Source organism: Aptenodytes patagonicus, chromosome 3 (assembly GCF_965638725.1).
Source record: "Aptenodytes patagonicus chromosome 3, bAptPat1.pri.cur, whole genome shotgun sequence".
NCBI lineage: Eukaryota > Metazoa > Chordata > Aves > Sphenisciformes > Spheniscidae > Aptenodytes > Aptenodytes patagonicus.
Window position 1 is genome coordinate 43,346,357 of NC_134951.1, and position 17,321 is coordinate 43,363,677.

The 17,321-nt window shown below is 36.4% G+C and overlaps 1 protein-coding gene across 3 annotated transcripts in view; it reads right to left on the reverse strand.

Moving 5' to 3' along the window:
- RNGTT (RNA guanylyltransferase and 5'-phosphatase) overlaps positions 1-17,321 on the reverse strand; it is a 191,278-nt gene that overhangs the window by 171,940 nt on the left and 2,017 nt on the right. For all 3 annotated transcript variants that reach the window (XM_076333211.1, XM_076333210.1, XM_076333212.1), the window contains exons 2-5: positions 11,803-11,912; positions 4,783-4,886; positions 4,560-4,648; positions 909-984 (exon numbers count right to left, since the gene is read on the reverse strand). In XM_076333211.1, coding sequence (XP_076189326.1) covers positions 909-984; positions 4,560-4,648; positions 4,783-4,886; positions 11,803-11,912 — 379 coding nt within the window. The remainder of the gene's footprint in view (positions 1-908; positions 985-4,559; positions 4,649-4,782; positions 4,887-11,802; positions 11,913-17,321) is intronic.

Sequence of the window (17,321 nt, forward strand, 5' to 3'; positions counted from 1 at the left end):
ATTCCAAGTTTACCAACAGACAACAGTGACCTAGTTCTTTGCAAACAGCTTGCACATACATGCTAAGCACCAAATAACTGTATGTCCAGTCATAAGAAAATGTTGCAACAGGAGTAGAATTTTCTTCACTTAAAGGCCCATACAAGAAACATCATCAGAATGCTTAAGGGGCTTGTTAAGAAACGTGCCTTGGACAGGACCCTGTCAGCAAGGAAATAGTGTTTCGTGAATACTACCAAACATGCAGAAGCCATGCCCACTAGCATGGTACAGGCAATTTTTTTTTTTTTTTTAACACTAATGTTATTTGAAAAAGATCACTACTCTCCATGAAGGCACCAACATTTTTAAATCACAAAAAACCCAGGTGAGTCTGTATAGAAAGAAGCATGCTGTAGACCTCAGTCAAACAACAAGCAGGAAACAAGGACTTGGTCTCCCCCCGACCCTTCAGAAGCAAGTATGTCACTTTGCTGTTGCTCTAGCTAATCTCTTCTCTTCAGAACTCAAAAAACCAAAAAAGCCTACATGCAAACCTACATGAAAAAGATGAAAAAGTAACAGAAATAATCTTTCAGGCATCTCTGAACTCTACATTCTTACTCAAAATGTGGGACATGTCACAGGGAAGAGACACAATGCAAGATATACACTCCTAAAAGCCCACACACAGCAGGTACAGATGACTTTTGACCTACCAGACCTGGAAAGCTTGACTGAAACAGGCTAAGCTACCAAGGGATGATATGAATAACGTTAATACAGGTTGTTTGCTCAAGATTAGTAGGTAGTTTTAGAATAACAAACAGTGAACACATTAGGATAGCTGTCAGGACAATGAGTGAAACATACTGAAGATGCCTTTGGTCACTCTCCACAAATCCCTAGGAATTAACGTTCAAAGTTACCTCCAGTCCAACTTCTCGACCAAAAAGGCACAGATCAGAAATCCAGTTCTATTGAAACCATGTGTGCAATGGACACCTAGACAAGACAAGACAAAGGCATAATCATTTGCAAGTAGTTTTAACAAACATGCTTTAGTTTCACAAGTGTGTTTTCGGATCCTTCTACCTTCACCAGTAACATTAAAGAGCTATCTCCCTTCCCATCAAGGCAGCCCAGATCACGTAAGGCACATAAGCCTAAAAAGCAATTTATTACATTCTTTCTGCAAATTATTAGCAGAAAGACTATAGGATACTTCAGTTTATCCCAGCTCAAGAGCACTAACTTAATGCAACTGAAATATGGCTAATACAGATAAGATTCAAAGTATTTTTTTATGACTGCTCAAATGCTTATCAGAAGACAATACAATCAAATTCAACAATTATGCTTTTAGTGGATTCAACAAGCATGACATTCATTTCACACCATCAGGCATGAAAATAATATCCAGATTACCCTACCTCAAACTTGAAAGTGGTGTCAATAGACCACAATTCTATTTCAAATTTACTATTACCATGCTAAGACCAGACTTATTAATTTGGAAAAAAAAAAACTACAAAAAGAAAACTATACAACAGTATAATCACCTTGAATTACTTATCTTTTCAATGTAAGAAAAAAAGAATTAAGTCTTCGGCCTCTATTTTACTGAATTCATCCCCCAGTGAAAGAAAGGGAGAGTCAAATGCATTGGAACTTTTTTTTTTCTCTCAAAGCAACAGCACCATCTAGCGATAAACAAACCAGTCTGAAATCTGTGCTATTAAACATGTCGTGAAGGATTCGGGCAAGATGTTGCCTTTTCCTCATACTGCATTTGAAATTATAAATATCAGAATATTAAAGGTTCCACTAACACCAAACGCAATTATTCTTAATATTAACATATTTTTCAGTTGTGACCATGAAGCAAGTCACTTAAGCTTTTATTGATTTCCTTATTTCTCTACCATAGTTAGTGAAGTAAGTTTAGCAACAATTCACTTGATGCTTATTCACTTGATGCTTATTCAGACAAAACGTGAATATCTATCTTTTTTCCTAGATGCTCCCCTATGCTGCAAGTATTTATATTTTTTACTGAAGATCAAAAAAATGTCTACAAAGAGTAGACTGATAAAAACCAGAAACTTTATATGGGTAAACAGAAATATTTATCAACTGTATCAGGGTCAGGTTTTGTGCCTGCCCCACCAAGCTTCACCTCTTAATAAAGCAAGGCAAAAACTACTATGAATTTATTGGATTCATCCATTCTAACCATTTAATAATATTAAAAACTGTGTAACTTGCATCAAACAAAATTAATTTCAGCTTCCTTATAGAATTTGTTCCCAGCAACCATGTCTCCTTTGTTTTCTGCTTAAGCAAAATTTTTGCACTTTGTTTCCTTAAGGTTGGCAGGCATACTCCAGTCCTTCAAGTTGCAAAAATAAAGTTTCCATCCTGTATTGTTCTAGCTGAATAGAAAATTTTGTTCACTTATCATTCACATTGCAGTCTCTTTTCTTATCTAATCTTGACACTGGAAGTGAAATTGCACACAATTGCTATCAGTAAGTCCTGCAGCTGTTACTGCTACCAAGAAGGTTAAGTCAATAATTTTATACACATGACAAAGATAAGAAGCATCTCAGCAATGAGACCAATGGCTTGGAAGGGAAAGATCACACCGGGTGCAGTACTATCACTGCTACAGACTGCTTTCACTTTTGATAAAAAAATCCTCCACACCAGTCCCTCTGATGCTCTGTCAGAGGAAACGAGTCCAGAACCAGAAACAACTTTTCAGTAATTCATGGAAGGGAAGTAGAAAATCCCAAAATGTCTCTTTTACTATGAAAGCCTAAACCACAGGTTATTTAAAAGCTTAGTCAACACATATTTTTCTTCTTGAAGTTTCTTCTAGTTGACTTTTTTTTCTGTAGAGGTGAAACAATCTAAATAATGGAAGAATATTCCAAAATTCATAAAGTCAAAAAGTTAGTGACTCAACACTAAGAATGGCATTTTAAAAGTTGAAATACCAGTTAAATGGGTCTGCTATTTATAGGATATCACCATGCTATCCATGCTCCATATAAATTGCTGACCATAACAATATTTCAAGTTCTGAAATATTGTTGGAGGACCAAGCGGAGGAACTGCGAAAGGAGAGTGAAAAATGAGGAACTGCTAAATGAGAGTGAGTGGGATCAGTCATCAACAATATTGCAAGTTCTGGTGCAAGTTCTGAAATACTGTTGATGACTGATCCCACTCACTCTCATTTAGCAGTTCCTCATTTTTCATATCACATACTCGTGTTACAGTTTAGAGAAGAAAACATAGGTCTTAAATTAAAATTGTATTCTATGTGAAATAAAGAAATAAGAAAGTACCTAAAAGAAAATTATGTGGAAAAGTGTGTGCCCAAATTAAATCTCTCAAGCACTGAAAAAAAAATAAGATTCTCAGTGGCATCCTGTGACAGGACAAGAAGCAATGGGTACAAATTGACATACAATAAATTCTGTTTAAATGTAAGGAAAAAAACCTGTATATTTTAAGGGTGAGCAAACACTGGAAGAGGTTGCCAGAAGATGTTGTGGAGTCTCCAAGCTTGGAGATGGTCAAAACCCAAATGGGCACAGTCATGAGCAAGCTGCTTTAGCTGGCCCTGCTCTAAGGAAGGGCAACTGACTAGCTGATTTCCACAGGTCCTTTCCAACAACCTCAACTATTATACAATTCTATGATTCTGTATGAATTCTAAACTGTGTGAACATACCAACTTAGTTTACTAAGCTCTTATCAATGACACCTATGCAAACAACTGTTCCGTGCACTCTTAAGTCACACAGACACTCAGATTCGGGAAAGTTGCAGAATTATCATCAAAGTGGCTAGAGGACAACACCCATTCTGACTCTGGAAACTCAGCTGCAAAGTAATTTCTTGTCTCTGACAGTTTGCAGATAGAGTTGAACATTAATATGTTTAACAGAAATCAGAATAAAATGGTTTTAACTAAAACTAGAAGCCACCCAAATTAAACTGAGAACTTATTTTGCTCTGGGGGAAAAAAAAATTATCCTTAAGAACATTAAAATATTCACTGCAAGACAGTACACCACAGAAGAAAAACTTAGCCTAATATCTACTACCAGTTTCCAGCAATTAATCAGCTGCTTTGTGAGATTTGCTAAAGAATCTCCGATCATTCAGTTATCAAATATGACTTCAAGGAAGCCAGGCCATCAAATGCCAAAACAACACTTAGCCAATATATAACCTGCATTTGTATCAGCAGAAGTTACAAAAACACAATGCAAGTATCATGTATTTGTAGACAGTTCTTAAGCCTGTATATTTTTCCTCATTAAGTCAATAGCTGTAATCAAATTGATGGATGCAGAAACATACTAGTTTCTGTAAAAAACAGAAACACACTAGTTTCTGGAGTAAAAGCAATCAAATCTATATTTGCATAAACACTGTACTGAGGAAATTCCTTTGCTTCGACTTTTAAGAATAAGACACTGCAGTTATGAGAAAATATGAAATAAATCAACAGTAAAAACTAATGATGCATACCAGATGGATATAACAGATATAAGACATACCTATAAGCTCTGAGGGATTCTTATCACTGAAGTGTTCACATACACGGATAAATGTTTCTGTATTCTCAGGTGTAGGGCACTCACCATGCCTGAAAAACACAGGAACACACAGATTAGGAGACAGCTGGGGGAAAGTGAAGAGGAAAAAAAAAAAAAAGACTAATTACTTCAGTGTGATCTTTCAAATTAAAAGCTAAATATTAAAAAAGTGTGGACAACTTACCCTTTACACTGGAGCTTTATATATTTAATCCCCTCTTTCTCTATATCATTCCTATCATAGAATCTAGTGGTGTTGGTCAAGTCTACCAGTAAACCCATTTTAACCTAAAAAAACAAAAAATAATAAATAAACTTACATATGCAGTTCAAGTATCAGAGCATAAATACTAAATGGCTAATGACATCCAAATTAAAAGCAATAGCAAGCTACAGTTGCAAGTTTAAAAATTCTTAAATATTGTATTTGTTCATAAAAATCTATATTTTACCACCATCACAGTCATCTGTGTTTCTTTGTGAAAGCTGGTGTCTGGATTAGCACTAGCCATGAATTCAAAAACTTCAGTTTGTTCCCACCAACATTTCTAAATAAGAAAGATCTGCTAACAGCAGGAAAGTGTCTGGTAAAGACTTATTTTAACATGTTAAAAGACAAATAAGGTGGAACCAGGTGCTCTTATGCTTTAAGTAGAACAATATTAAACACTGGCACAGTGGACGAATGGTAAGAAAAATTAACTACTGAGACTTATACATAAAAGTATACTCTCAGAAAAAATAACTCAATTTACCCATCCATTAGAGTGCAAAACAAATGAACACATTTTCAAGTTTAAAACAAAAATTCCCTTAAATTCTCAGAAACATTTTATTCAAAGCTAAAATGTGAAACAACTTGAAATCTTCAAAGATGCTGTCAGTAATTAAGGTGGCCGTGTCAACCACTCAGATGTTAGGACATACCTGAATTCAGGCTGCCTTGCCCACTCTGCCCTGATGTGTCCTCTTGTGCATCAACTTACTTTTTTAGTGTTTGGTTTTTATAGCTGTTAAATAGGTCTTTTAAAGCAGCCTTGTGGAAGTCACTATGTTTTTAAAAAGCAAGATGGAAAGCAGAAATTCCACTGGGTAGCATCCAACACACAGAGAACATCAGCAAGGTGCATCCTACTGATCCATGGTCCAAACAAAATTTCCAACCATAAACCTCCCAGTATTACTGTGCAAAAACAGCTCACTAACACCTGTGTACTGGAAGTATTCCTGGTTTCCTGCCTTATAAGTGCAAGTAATTGTTTTTGGTCAAAATGCTGAATGTCATGCTTTCAAGTAGGATCCTCACCATGAAACCAGATGTCTTTTTAAAAAGCATTTTAAGAGTGGTAGTTTAGCTTTATCTTTTTTAAAGATACATCAATAGTGCACTTAAAAATACATTAACACTGAAGCATGTTATGCATGCAAAAACATAGAAGAACACTGCATCTTCAATATATTTAAAACTCCAGCACATACTCATAAACAGAATTTTGATCGGGTTTTATCTACCTTACGGTCAACAGACTGGCAATAATTTAGCAGTGCAGTTGGAAGAATTACAAATTAAAACACTGCTTCCAGACAATTCAGAAAAGATAAATTCCAATTATAACTGGAATACAGTTCAGAAACAGCTGCTTCACATAGATATGTTGTTCAGTAGACCCCAAAGACAAATTTCCAATTATCTACAGAGGTAGTTATCCACGGTATTCAAAGTTCTGATGATATACTTTCATAATATTTTTACAATACTTTTATACTTTCATAATACTTTTATTTATCAGATATTAAAAAGCATCATAATGTTACGTCAGCAGCGTTAAGCATTTGTAGTGTAATATCCAAATAAGTTCTGAATTTCTCCTTGTTTACTTCAACTTTGTATATTGTATTCAGAATGCTTTATTTACTTTTATTACTGTGTTTTGCAGAAATACAAGCTACTTCAGTAGGGGTCCACCTGAAAACAATGTTACATCACCTGAAAGCTCAAATATTTAGTGTCAACCGAGCTGCTAAACATACAGACTGACAGCATACTAGCCAGTGATTAATTTTGTAGGAAGTACACAAAAGGCAATTAATTCAATGATTACTTTCCTTCCCCTCCATTCTCAACAGCATTGAGCAAATATCTCAAAGACTACTTAATTCACAAGTAAGACCACACAAAATTTCCAGGTGCTACACACTGTAAGTCCATAACGCTACGACACTGACATAAACCAGTTCAAAATAACTGTTCAGAGGAGAATGATATATTCCCACACCAGTACTTCTAGGTGATTGTACAGGACAACATGCTAGGATAGAAAAGTACATCTAAAATGAGCTAGTTCTATGAAAACTATTTAGATATTTTTCTACCGTTCTACACAAGCAATGGCTCCATGGAGAGAATCCACAGAGTATCTTCCAGTAACATGCCATGCCCCCAGAAAAGCATAATCATCTCCCTTTATGTTCTGCATCCTAGCAACAGCGTGGTTAGAGTTGCCAAAAAGACTGTTATGAGAATCAGGTGTGTTTTCACCAGAGAGCTCTAGACTACGAAGCCACATAAATGGCCCCCTAACTGCCCTCCTCCCCAGCTTCTACATAGCTCAGCTTGATAACCTATTCTTTTATGTACAACATGGGGTTAGGTGTAACACTTCCAAGATGTCCTCAGCTAAGGGGGAAAAAAGTTATTTTCAAAGTAAGGTTAAGATTTAATGAAAACATCATTTTAAAGTAAAGGTTTTTGCATTCAGTTCCATCTCAAGTGCAGGGGTCTCTGCCCATGTTGAACTTCATTAAGTTTCTGTCAACCCAATTATCCAACCTGTTGAGATGCCCTACCTTTCCCCCATCAACAGCTAGATGGAATAACCCCATGCACCAGTGCAGGTGAGGTGCTAGGAAGCAGGTCCTTCTTTGGGAATTCTCAATTGCACAAGCCCAGCAAATTGTTAAAGGAGAGCTACAAGAAGAAATGCAAGTGATTTGCAGAACATAGTTTCAAATCCTCCCATTCAAAAGTAGGAGAGAGAGAATTCCATTTTAGTGTTGAAAGCTCAAAGCCAATTCCCAACCCCAATGCTCTCAAATACCAACAGCTTCAAATGCTCCCACCAGAAGCCTTCAAACTTCCCCAAACTCCTGCTACAATGAAGAATTATCACTGAGAAGATGCGTGAAAGCACAAAAATTAATTACATGTCAAAGTTTTTAAGCTCAAAGAATACACGCATGCTTTTCCCTCAACTTTTAGAAATTACTCTTTTGAACATACTCATTTACAGATTTCAGTTTCCTGACTGACATGTAGAAGCCAGGAGAACACTACAATGTACTTCAGACCCAAAGTGCCACCAAGCGTTTGGGATGTTGCATTTAATTTGAATAGGAGAATGAAACATAGCAAAGTGTCTGCTAGAGAGGAAATTCTGAACTACAGGACTCTAGGACTGCTGGCCTGCTATTCCTTTGCAATTATTATGAATCATTTCAGTTATATACAAGTGAAGATCTTGTGAAGTGACACTGTTCCTCACACATTTCACGAGACAGTAAACCAAATAGGCATCCAATATCATTTAGCCAAAGCTATAAAAGCATGTATGGCATATATAGAGTGTGTAAGGCCTGAAAGCAGTTTCCTTGCTTTACAGAAAGCATAAACATTTGCTCTCTTAGTTCATGGGATTAGCTGCACATAACACACTACAATTTAGAGAGTGCAAGGCAAAAGAAAAGGATAAAGAAATCTAAAAAAAGCAGGGGGATTTTGTAACATATCAAAGTATACAATTATGATGTTCCAAAAATCCATGAAAAAAAACACTGGTACCACAGGAATCGACACATTTCAGTCACTGAACCGGGGTTATACTATGCTTGTCCTGACCAACCAGAATTCTCACCTACAGAATAGATTCTAGTACACGTATGTTCATCACACAGGTGCTTTGCTCTGCTCTGAAACCCTGACATCACACCAGTCATCACAGTCACCCTCTCAGTCATGCTCTCCTAAGTTTGCTCCTAGAAAGTTCTTAATAGGAGCTAATTTTTGAAAGACTATCTAAGCCAAAGTAGATAGTCACCTACTGGAAAAAACTGGTTTTCCAGCCAATATTTTGCATGAATCACATCTTTCAATCCACCACACCCATTGAATGACACAGCTTTGGAAGAAAGAATAATTTTAAATTGTTGAGCAACTTCTCACTAAAACATACATTTATTTCTTACAAGGTCTGTTGCAAGACTACAATCTTAGACACCACATTGAAACACAATTGAAACTAGTTATTTTTCTTGCTTCTAATTGTAAAAGGTGACTGGATAGAAGGAAAAAAAGCTCATCGATAGCTTGAAATTCTCATCTTCAACGTACAATAATACCCAGATCTTCATACCACCTCCATTCTGCTCATACTTATTTTGGCCAGGCTCTCCATGTCCTCCTACAGTTACAAAAGCCTTCCTCCTCACTTTCTCACTTTCCAGCTATCTCCAGCTATTAATGCCTTATGCATGCATTCTGCTGCTGCTGTGCAATTAAATGGGCTTAGCTAGGTTCCCCTTGTACGACCCCAGAAGTTTCTCATTAGACGTTGGAACTTGAAAACATCCTCCCCAGGAGGGAGAGAGCATACTACAATACACTGAATTCTCTCCAGTCCCAGGATTTTTTTCTTGCATTTCTTATTTGAGGGAAATAGTTTAAATCAGTGATTGAATTTATCTGTGAAAACAATAATGTGGCTGAAAACTGATAACTAGTTTTCCTAATAGGAATATTGTAACTTGAGCATACTAATTGCCCGAACATTCTTTTGAGTTAACTAATGTCCTAGCTCTTCATAACAGAAATAAAACTACCTTTTACAAAGCATAAACAGTACTAACCTACCAACTCAAGAAAGAAATAAAAAAAGAAAAAATTATTCACACTGTCATCAATTGCTTCTGCAATTTTTTTTATGAGACCATTAAGATACTATGTCAATATTGGCAATCAGAAGAAAAACGGAGTTGCTATCCCTTATCAAATCAGTTTCTAACAGATTTTCAACAACCAGCTCCACGAGAAAAAGGAATCGCACAGGAAGCTTGTTAGAGAAAGTTCCTCCCAGGCAGATGTTGTCTTAAATGCTGAACCGGTACCTTCAAAAATCTGTGGTAGCAGCAATATCTCACTATTACCAAAATCCAGATGTAAAAGTTTCTGCTGAAGTCTCTTATTTGGGAGATAAATTATATGGACTTAAGTAATAACCAGGCTTCAGAAGTGATTCATTCTGCAAAGTATTAGCAGTAAAACACACTGCAGTAAAATGATAAGAACCACGCACAGTAAGCTACTTTTGCCTTGGGAAAATCCACTTTTCAAGGTCTCCTCAATTGCACGTTCATCTCATTGCCAGATTGTTCGTAAACTGCTGTTCTACAAATACAGCACTCCAGTAACCCACTACATACCTCGGCAAATAAAAAATCCTATGTTGTCAAATAGCAAACATTTAGCAGCAATACCAGGGTTCAAGACAATATAATAGATTTGATGAGAACAGGGAGTTTGAGAAAAATTATATGTTCTGCTTGTTAACCAAAATTACCAAAATATAAGTGGGGACCCTTATGCTAGAAATTGTACTATCAGAGTCTAATCATCTGCTGTCACTCAAGACATTACGGATTTGTAGTATTGCAATAGAACTGATTCATGTGCCTAGTGGAAAGGCTATGAAGGCTCACCATGATTTCTTTTTTGGTGACAAATCACTAACAAGCAAATAGTCAGAAATTCTGAGTAAGTCTCTGAAGTTCTCTATAACTTCAAAATATACGCAGAATTTTAAATTACTTTAAACCATGAATAAGATTGGTTTTGGAAAATTTCTAGGTATGCCTATTAAGGCCGGTCAGAGTCAAAAACAACATAATGCATAGAAGAGGAACTCAAGTAGAATTTAGATGCATAGATCCAAGAATTCAAACAAGAAAAATCCTACCAGTTCAAGCACCTGAGAACAGGCACATACGCTTCACTGATAGTACTTTCTTATCACATTAGCCCACAGGTACTCCTATCGCTGCTACACTGAGTAGCTCACCATCTACTTCATACCTAAGCCTAAATAAGGTTCATAAAATGAAGATTCTCCTATTTTAGTCACCTGATTCTTCTGATGTTTAAGCTCTGATATTGTTAAACGAGTTCAGAATTAATTTAACTTCGATCAACAGGAAAAAAAAGAAAACAAAAAACCCACAGAAAAAATGTCACAAAACAGAGTCAAAAAACAATGGTGCTAACCTTCTATATAACAGTTTAATAAACAGATTAAAAGAATTAGGTTGTAGGCCTTTCTTTGCCTGGGAGGTTCAAAATCCTATTTCCCACATCTCCAGATGCACTGGACTGGGCACAAGACTTCACAGATCTACATGAAAAGCTGGAAAGGTCCTGTTCCCCACCTTTATTGTCAAAGTTGTGCTACGATGCAGAACAACATGCAAGTTGAAGTAGACAGACAGAAATGGGCGAAACAGAGAATGAAGAAATAAGCCAGAAGCACAACTCTGTAACCCAATGATAAAGGCATCCACCCACCTTCCTGGGTCCCAATCCATGCTCCTAAAACTTTTTTCTATTTACGTATTTTCTTTCACTAAGAAGGTACTGGATAAAATCCATAAATTGTTTTCTCCCATACCTGGGTATGACTGGTTAGATACCATAAAGCATTCTATGCATCTAAAGAAGAAAATTATGCATTGAAACTACGGAAGAGTTCTATGAAATTCTCCTTTCACTTTTAAATGCTTTCACTCCTATAAGCAAAATTGCAACTTAACATATCCATACGCAAGAGTCATTTGTAAAACTACAAACTCAGACTATCTGAATTTTGACAATGACATCTCTCCAAGATGCAACAGTAATAACAGAGAAGAGTGAGATTCTTGCTGCTAATACAGTTAATGAGCTGGAGGATTTTGCACAGTTCTTGCTTATAAGAAAGTACTTTTGGAAATTTAGAAGTTTCAGAGAAAACCTGAAAATGTAAACAAACAAACAAAAATTTTCTGTACAGATGTCCCCAAGGAAGCCATCAATCACTTTTTTCTTAAATCTGAAAAGCAACATTTGAATAAACATTAATAATGAAAGTAATGTTTCAATTACTAGAAAATTTAACTTTACCTTCAGACTCTTTAAGTAGTTGGATAACATACTCGGGTGAAAACGATTTTCTTCAGCAACCTGTTCATCATATCTTGGTCCTAACATTGTCTTCAAAGGTAAAAACTTCCCTATGAAAGACAATCAAATTTTGCGGTATTTTATGAATACTCATGTATATGTACACTTACAACTTAGTGATTTCAAAGCAACATGCTGAGCAGATTTAGAGGTTCACCTTCAATGAAAAATAATTGCAGGAAAAGTATCAATAATAGTTGAATTGGAATATTTTTTAGTTATGAGTTCTCAGAATTCACAAATAAGTTTAGAAGTTTAAAGGAAATACAGGTCTGTTCATCGAAAACAAAGTAATTTAACATTTTTAGCTAGCTTTTAGTGTGATTTAAGCTGTGGAGCTACAGTGCACAACAAAATAGAGAAAATTTAAACTTGGTACAGTTAAAAACATGAAAATAGCATTTTAAATGACAGTTTGTTACCCAACCATGTAAACATCAGCTTTGATTACCCACAAACATAGAACACAGTAAAGACTGCTGGGGGGGGCGGGGCAGGGCGGTGCGGGAAGCATTTGGTCCAGAACATCTATGCACTACAGATCTTTCTAACGTGCTCCTTAAGGCTTATTGGAAGAGTTCTGCGGCAGTGTTCAACCTTCCCTCTGAAACACACCACCTACATGTGGTTCAGACATGGGGGAAGTTACAAAACCACAACAAAAACTTGACCAGAATTAGTACTTACTGGACTACATCCATCACTCCCTAGAAACCCAAAATTTTTTTTAATATTGGTTTTATTTTTCATCCATCACGTCCACCACAGAATATCTGAAATAATCTCATTAGAGATCTCTAGCTCTTTCTTTCTGAACCCCAGCAAGCTACAGGCATGCCTTTCCTTCCAAGTGCAGCAGGAACAGGTATTTGAGCAGCAAGTACTGACCCAATAGCTCTTCCTGCGCTTCCAAACAGACAAGAACTTAGAGCCCAGGTCACTGCCACCACCTCTGCCTGGGAAGCAGCACACCTCCTGCCGCACGCACCTGGGACCCTGCACTGCGGTTAGTTGTGGAAAATGAATGTAAACTGATAGTAAGAAAGAGACCTGGCATGTCTGCCCAGCCACACCAAGGTTAATGATATAGGCAGGGAGTAAAACTGGGAGAACTCGGCATTTCTAAATAGCTATGAAAATATTTAAATGAATTATATCCCAAGACTGATTAAATTAACCCTCCCCCAAGAAAACACAAAAAAATTATTGTCCCAGAACTTTCCTCCTTTTGTTTTGTTTTGGTTTTTTTTTTTTTTTTAATAAAACTGTTCCCATGCTGTTAAAAAGAAAGCCTTCCTAAAACCAAAAGGAAATGCAACCATATAATTGTATGGCACAGAAAAGCAGCAGAAACGGTTTTTTAATGCAGGAAGAACTCCAAATTGGAGCACCAGACATAAATCTTCCAGGAAAAAAAGTGCTGCTAGATCCTGATGTTGTTGAATTATATTTCTAAAATGCTTCTAATAGCAGTTAACCTACCTATTTCCTAGAGGGGGGAAAAAAAAAAAAAAAGACAGTTCATTCTATGTATGATTACTTTTTTTTTTTAAACTTCAGTAACTTTTAAAAAGCTTTTCCTATTTAGAAACACAAATACCCACATGATATTTTGAACTAAGGAAAAACATAACACCTTTCTATACTATTCCTTAGACTGTCTGATGCATCTGTTCAGCTGTGTAATGTAGAGTAACAGCCACCATCCACTAGTCTTTATGCAGTATTTAAACGTTCAGTTTCAGATCCTCAAGTGAATCAGCACACCCAGCACTAATCCTGAAAAGTTCTTCTAAATTATTCACGAAAATACTGCTTTCTCATCAAGACAGAACATGTCCTCATAATAAAAGAAACAAAATCCTCTTGTTTTCAGCAAAACAAAACCACATGGAACGAAAAGACACTAAAACACCCATTGTATTAAGCTAGAAATCAAGTTTTGAGAGAGAAGTTCACTAATCTTTGTAAAAATAGAAAAATGCATACCATTTTCACTAAATGAATGCTGCTAAGAGGTTTCTCTAGACAATAACTTAAAGTTCATAGAGTTCTCTGTAGCCTTAAATTCTATCAAAACATCTTATACAGTCTCAAATAAGCATTTAACTTCTAGGAAAGAGACATTATAAACCACAGAAGACAGATAGTTATGGAAACTGAGAAGCTTTACACAACTTGTTAGCTCAGGTTTGACGTTAATCAGCAACATGAGAAACACCCTCACTGTTACACTTGTCTGAAACCATTCCAACCTTCACAGCTAAAAGGAAAGTTATTCAGTCATGCAGTCAACATATACATTAAATGGTAATAAATTTATAGTCACTTTAACTTCAACTTATTTGACTGTTAGAAAAACTCCTAATTTCACTCTACTTCCCTCTGCCTTTTCATTCCACCAGTTACACATCCTCCTCCCTGGCCATAGCTACCTCCCCTCCATATCCTCATTTCCTGATCTATCTACTTTAATTTTCAGCCTCTCTCACTCACTATTAACCCTTCCACATTAACTTGTAATCTTCCTCTGTACAGACTGATTATGCAAATCCTAATTTTGGATGATCTTAATGCAAACATCTATCACCTTAAGTTTTGCAAAACACCAAGCATGCTTGTCATTCCCATCCTAATACATCCACTCACCCATTACAGAACATGAAGAATGTACCTAAACTTTTTTTAGCCAAGGCATTCAATTAAGAAAAGGAGTTGCACTGACAAGAGCCGATGGATACACTGGAAAACTACCATCCTTTACAAGATGCTGGGAAAAGAGAACAGAGTTGGAAAACAGGGCCTGGAGGTTAAGATTGTTTCTCCTCAGTAGCGGACCTTGATTTAGTGTCTGATTTTCACTCTGATTTCCTTCTGAGCAACCACAATACCTTCCTGTTCATCACCAGGAAAAGACAGGCAAAGTAGTGTAGTCAGCACTCCCTGCAGCATTTGAACGCCTTTACACAGGTCTGGAAGTGATGAGTATTTTAACAGAGACCATTTACTACCCTTTGGTAAAGTACTAAAAGTCAGATCAGGAAGTATTTACGTGCCCAACTTCTACAAATTGCAGTTTGGCAGTATCATTGAGAAACAGACCTTATATGGCAGCAAACAAGCTGCCTGCCAAGGTTAGCAGAGAGCAGTGAATGCATGTAATTTGGTTCCAATTTAGGGAAATTTTGTAATCAGATTATGAAAACAATAGCTCTGGGGTTTAGTTTGGGTTTTTGTGTGGGTTTTTTTTTTAATAAATTACATTTCTCTGCAATATAATCTCACATTATTCCTCTGCAGTAAGCACTATCTTCCTAATTTACATTCTTGTGTTTTTCTAAATTGTGACTGCTACACATGTATTAAAGATCTTGAATACGATCTCATATTGTGTTCCTCTTATAACAGAAAACAAAATTTCCCTACCTGGCAAATTTGCTATTTGATCTTTGCACAGAACCTTGAAAATCCTCCTTCCCAGTGTGCATAAAAGCCCCTTCCAAGCAAGTGTCATTAAGCTACAGCAAATCTAAGCTTTAATTCTAAGAAAGATTTCTAACCTTTCTGAGTAATATGGGCAAGTATAAATGAGGCAGTAGCTACAATCTTTGCTACAGTTCTGCCCTACATCTTACGCTAAAGAAGCGTTGTAGTAAAAACCAATGGCAACTCAAGCCTCCATGCATAAGCATTTGAAAATTAAATAACCAATTCTTTATGTTGAACTGCATGATCTGACAGTAACAAGGTAATATTTCACATGGATATCAAAGCATGCCAAGTCATTAGTGTACCTAAACTAAATTATGGTAATAATTGTAACTCCTCAATTGAATTTTCAAATTAACTTCAAAATGTTACTGGAACCTTGACACTTGATGATTACCTACTTCCACAATTAAGTTCAAATTTGTCAAATAGTTTTGGAAAGTCAGTATTAAAAACCATTTTCCAAATTAGTTACCTGTATAACAGATGGCATTTCTTTAGGTTGAAAAATAGGTAAAAATTCTAAAAATAATAGTCTAGTATGTCAGAGCATACACATCAAGTGGATAAATCGGAGAGAAATCAAAGTGAACAACGTAAGACTTCAAATTTCCTACATATACATGCTCAAATTTTGGCACATTTTTTATCTTTTCTTAAAACTTTAATTCTAGAGCATACCAGTGAAAAACCTGCCCTTAATTTAGTCTAATTTTCTGTGACATGAAGCTATCAACTCGATACATGACAGTAGCCACTAACTATTTATGACCATGGTATGTTTAGATTGAGCATTGATTAGGAAGGCTAGACTGTGTAAAGCGACCAAGGTTAAGAAAGGGAAATTTCAATAAGATGAAATAGTAAAATTCGCAATTAAAAAAAAAACCAACACCCTAAAAAGTAACAGTCTTCTGTTTCAAGAACAACTATGCTGGGTCAAAGCATCCATTTCACCTCGTATCTCATCACCAAAACAGGTCAATAACAGATGCCTAGGAAAGAGTGTAAGACGATGACAATCCACCATCAGATTATTCTCCCCAACTACAACAAGCTACAGCTCAGCAACTTCCTGAACCAGAGGTGTTAGTCTTCTGTTTAAGGTGCTGTCTCTATAACCATATGCTATATGGATGTTTTTCATAAGATCTCACCATTCTGCATGCTGCATGGATGTCTAGAACAGAATTAACTAACATGAATCAATAGAAAGAGGATGAAAGACACTGCTGAGACGCTTCTCATGTCTTTTCTTCAATACCTTGCTAGTACTCTCCATGGCAAAAACAAAACGGACTGGGTTTTCGGTGGTTGTAAAAGGTAGGTACCTGCAGAGATGGCGATGCCAAGGCAGTAAGGCTGAAGCAACCCAATCACTTCAGATCTAAGAGTTCAGAGAAAGCCCTTTTCAACAAGTACGTGATTGAGGTGCTACCACAATGCAATAAATGTGCAAATGTTCCATTCTGAAGAACTGCTGTACCATAAAATCAGCAAGTGGCAGCAAAACACCGATATTTAAAGAAGTAAACTGGAAAATAATGGGAAACATAAATCAATTCACCTCATTAGAATGAAGGGTCCTGTTAACCTGAATGAACCCAATCTCACAAACAGAAGAGCTCCCGGCCTCATTAGTACTTGTATTTGAGGTCACCCAGAAATTCTAGATGCCACAACCTTAAGACAAGAGGGTCATGACCAAGCACTTGATGAATATTAGTCCACAGAAGCCAGACAAACCTTGCTCAGCAACATCATTACTATTACAGTATCAGATGGGAATAAAGTCATGCACAGATGCTTAGAAATTTGATTAAAATGCTAATTAAAACTAGAATGAGACACATCTGAGACAGTACCAACATCAATAAACTCTAAAAAGTATGTCTCAGTAAAACCGTTAGATGTCTTTGAATGAAAAATAGCAAAAAAGGAGAGAAGACTGATGGTTTACTATGACTTTT